This window comes from Corvus brachyrhynchos, unplaced genomic scaffold (assembly GCF_000691975.1).
Source record: "Corvus brachyrhynchos isolate BGI_N302 unplaced genomic scaffold, ASM69197v1 scaffold297, whole genome shotgun sequence".
Lineage (NCBI taxonomy): Eukaryota > Metazoa > Chordata > Aves > Passeriformes > Corvidae > Corvus > Corvus brachyrhynchos.
Genome location: NW_008239118.1, coordinates 674860 through 679430, shown reverse-complemented (window position 1 = coordinate 679430; position 4571 = coordinate 674860). Strand labels below are relative to the sequence as shown.

The window sequence follows — 4571 nt, the reverse complement described above, 5'->3', positions numbered from 1 at the left end:
AGCGCCCCCCGCGCGGCCTGGCCGAGGGCGCCGCCTGCTGGAGGCGGCGGGAGTGGGCGGTCGGGGCTCGTCCCGGGCCGAGTTCCGCCCCCGGGCACAGCGGAGCTGCCGCCAGCGGGCCGGGGCTGCGAGGACAGCGTCATCTCCCGGGCACACACGGAGCACTGAGGCTCCCAACAGAGCGGCTGGAAGCGCAACACACGCCCGTTCCTGGGGAAGGCAGTGGCCCTTGCTACTGGCTTTGACACAGCCAATTTCATTGCTTATCTCAAATAAAAGCATAAACTCCACCTTTTTCTTGGTACTATTTATTGCGAATGTTGCAATGTCATGTAATTTCCAACTAAGAGATGAACTGATTCAATAGGTAAGTCATATAATTAATTGGAAGACCCTTCCGTGACAATTATATATATATGTATACCAAAGCCACTCGAATGAGAAAATGCAACCTTGAAAATGAAGTAGAGGATTTAGTCCTTGCTGAACCATACAAGAATATGTGTATTTAAGTATTTTACACAAAGGAATTCTTGTGTACAGAAAAGAGACCTTGTTGATTATCTGATACAATCAAGTGTTTGTGAAATATAGTCTCTTACAGAAAGCATTCAATTTCTTCATGATTTAGAGACCTTCTTTCAGCTTGGAGTGCTCTCTTTCATATTCACAACTTGAAGCAGATAGTCCATCATCTAATAAAAAGAGAAACTCATTATTTACAGACCCATCCTGAAAAAAGTAATTCACTAAGTTAATAAACCTACTTTAAGTTAATAAGCCTAATAGATAACTGCTCTGTGCATTCACATAACAAATATATTCCTAATAACCCTTCCAAAACAGGCCCCATTTGTCTTGGTTAGTGTAATAACCAACTGCCAAAGTAGGAGGAAAGTCATTCTCCCAAATAATTCTGTTTGCCATCTCATTTATATCCTGTCTCATTAGTGTTAAAAAGCCAAGTCATAGAAATAAAGTAAAGTTTATTTTCCAACTTGCTTTTGCACTTAGTCCAACTTGCAGGAGAGATTTCCGTTCCCTTTTACTACATAAACTGTAATTTATTCATATATGAATAAAGAGCAGGCAAGGTATTAACCGAAAACAAAATAACACAGGTGCACCATCTTAAGCTAGACTCTGAAAAGTACTGTGGTCACCTCTTCCATTTTTTGACTGTGTGTTACAGCCATTTCCCCACTCTGGGTGAGTCCTTTAGAAAGAATTCTTTTCTTCTTAAGAAATGCACAGTCCAGTGTGAGCATTAGTGGTGATGCACTGGATGATTTGTGCTAATAAGGAAGACCCTAAGGTACTTACCTGTATTTACTTCTAGCTTTGGGCCTTCCTGATCTTGAATTTAAAATTCAAGCTTTAAATAAAATCAGCTAAATTTGAAAGCATCCATGAAACAAAGTTCTTGGAGTCTGTTTGTTCCCAACCCAGCCAGTGTTTGCTGTGTGCAGCAGGTGGGACACAGGGCTGCAGACACAGACTCCTCGTGTTTGGCATCTCTGTGAGTGCATGGGAATTGCAGGCCTCAGAGGGCATGTGCTCCTGGGACAGCCACTGCAGCAGCTGTCAGCAGGGTTCGTTATTTACCTTCTTTTGGTCACATTTAGTACCTCAGTCCAACAGGCCACTGCATAGGGAACAGTAACTCGCTGCAAATCTGGTGTCTGGTTTCTCCTAGAACAAGTTTCTGTTCCAAACTCACATGAAATGTGCCTGGAAAAGTATTTCATGCCAAGGACAAATTTTTTGGATGTGCTGTGCCATCATCCTTAGCTTCCTGTACCTAGTAATCCTCTCCCCTGCATGGACACCTTCCACAGCTGTGGTACAGCTGCACCTTACCCCGAGGGGTTGTCTAACCAAAATCTGTGCACCTGAAACCCCTCACATCCTGACAAATCTAGACAATCAACCCCCAAAGGCCAGTTATGCTCTTGTGTCACTGTGTTCATAAATGTCACAATCAGTATATCAGAGTTCTGCCTTTATAAATAAGACCTCTTTTATTCAAAATAACTTTTAAATGAAAAATAATTCTCATTATTTAAATGTTTAGGAAACTATCACAGCTCTCAAAAGAGTAAAGCACATTCCTTTTGATCTTCATGTTTTCTTCATCTTAAAGGAAGATCTCAGAAATACCTTAACTTTCAGGTGCTTTTTTGAAGCCAAGGGGAAAACAGGGCATCATATCTTATCTAGGCTGCGTAATATCAGGTATTTGTGTCCAACAGCAGGAAAGTACAGCTACAGCTACTTTCATTAGATTTTACTTCAGGGTGGAGACAAAGATGCTGTTGAATGATGGAAATCAAAGGTTCTATGGCCAAATGAGGCTCTGCAAGTAGTCCTCTATCTTAGTCACAGGAAAAACATGAGGTTTTTACTAATCCTTGCAGAAATCTGGATGCTTAAGCCAATAACCTTATTATTCCATAAGGATGTTCGATGTCTGACCACAAAAATGTGGACGTTAATTTATAGTGAAAGTACACACATATGGATATGATTCAACTTACCGGAGGCAACTTGCAGCCTTCCTAAGTAGGATTTATTGACAGATACTTTTTGGAAGTCAGAACATTTCCCTCTTTACATTAAATAATGGAATTTGTTCATTTAATTTGATTACAAAGCTGCACACTGCAGAGCTGAAGATGGAATAAATAGTTTTAGATGGTACTAATAGTTACTATGATGAGTCACTATCATAACACCACAGCCAAAAAGAAATGTATAGGCAGCATTCATATCACTGGCGTGAGAGACTTAAATCACAGCTTAATTTAAAGAGTGAACTTTTATCCACATTCAAATAAAAGCTTAAGTATTCACTGATTTGACTGCACCAGGATTTCAGGAAGGAAACTGGGCTTAAGTTAGCCCAGGAGTATTAATGACATCATATTGCAGTAGAATATGGGACAGGAAAAAAATCTTCCCATTGATGTCTTTAAGGGGGCGTACTAATCTTTTTACTCTATTTCATTGTCACCCAAAAGAATTCTGCAGCTTTATCACCATGACTGTGCCTGAGGCATTATAAGGAAAGGAGTTTTCTTGTGGATTCCGTGATTTACATTAGACTCCAATTACTTTCTGTTAAACCTGTTATCCTTCCCAGTGTGTTTTATAGGATTTCCTAAAAGAACAGGGATTAATCTGTTCCAAAGCCTTGTTGTCTTGTGAAGCAGCACTAGGAAGGATGGGATGTTGAGGGATGAGGGGGGGCAGCTTATCAGTAGCCCCAGACTCATTTAGCAAACCCAGGAATGATCACAGCAGTAGCCAGCACCATGGGCTGGTGAAAAGGCAAAGGAGACAGGGACAAAGCTGGGACCAGAGAAAATTCTGCAGCGCTGTGGCTTTACCCAGCCCAAGGTGAAACATCCTGAACAGTGGTGGAGGGGGACAGTCGGTGTGATATGGTTCCTCCCGCCCTCACAGCTGTTTTTCACACTAGCTTGGCTTTGCTGGGCAATATGTGCTGCTGATGTGATCACCTAAGCATGAAGAAAAGAAAAGAATGGCCCAACCAAGCAGCTTGAAGGGAACCCAGACTCTAAAATCTGCTGAATGCATGCTGTGTTCATGCCCAGTAGCAAATGAAGTCATCAAAAATACAAATGGTGAGTGACAATCTGTAATCAAGAGCAGAGTCTTACTGTACTGAATGCCTAACACGTAAGGTGCATTTCTGCTGCTTTTCTGGACAATCCACAAGTTAGAGGAAGCTGATATGTTACTGTAAACCAAAAATTGAACACATGGAGTATCTTTACATGTTTTATCTTACTTACATGTTTCCAACTGCTATTGTCATCTGTCTCCCAGGTGCTCCTGGTATACCAGGGAAGCCCTCCTTTTAAAAAGTGAGCACTTTTATTTTCATTCCTTTCCAGCAGCCATAGCAAATATTTTGAGATTTCTTCCCACTGCAGATACTCTTCCAGCTGCTTGATATTGTCAGGTAATGCTGAAAACGGTGTCTTGTTTTCTTCTTCAAAACCATAAGGATAATCTCCAGTGCTCTTTTTCCCCATTAAATGTCCTGTAAGAACAATTGAAGTAGCACAAAATTAACCGAAACGGGTAAAGATTGGATTATTCAAACATCGGCTGGACTTTGCTACTGACGAAGGTGCGGGAAGGTGCAGGAAGGTGCGGGAAGGTGCGGGAAGGTGCGGGAAGGGAAGGGGGTAGATAATGTCAAACTGAAGCACTACTGGGACTGATGATTTTGTCAGTGTCACACTCAATTAATTTATTCTGTCTCTTGTGTTACATTGTCAGAGAAAACGTGGCTGAGAAGGGTCAGCGATAACCAAGCACTTTGCCTGGAGATAGAGAGGCGCTTGGTAAGATTTGCTGGAATAAAAGCGGACGGAGAAGCTGGAGGTTTTAGACTTACCCTGCTTCGACACGCGACGCAGGAACCGTGCGTTCCAGTGCCTTTGTAGGAGTTAAACCGCACTTACCCACAGCCCAGTGGCTGCCGCGGGGGTAGATCTTGGTGAGTGCGGGGGTCCCGCCGGGCTGCAGGGGCGCCGCTC

At 42.6% G+C, this 4571-nt stretch overlaps 1 protein-coding gene across 1 annotated transcript in view; it reads right to left on the bottom strand.

Moving 5' to 3' along the window:
* Window positions 1–290: 290 nt before the first annotated feature.
* The window catches only part of GRP (gastrin releasing peptide), a 4853-nt gene continuing 572 nt past the window's right edge, over window positions 291–4571 (bottom strand). The window contains exons 2-4 of the mRNA XM_017739863.1: window positions 4497–4568; window positions 3819–4069; window positions 291–695 (exon numbers count right to left, since the gene is read on the bottom strand). Coding sequence (XP_017595352.1) covers window positions 642–695; window positions 3819–4069; window positions 4497–4568 — 377 coding nt within the window. The 3' untranslated portion in view covers window positions 291–641. The remainder of the gene's footprint in view (window positions 696–3818; window positions 4070–4496; window positions 4569–4571) is intronic.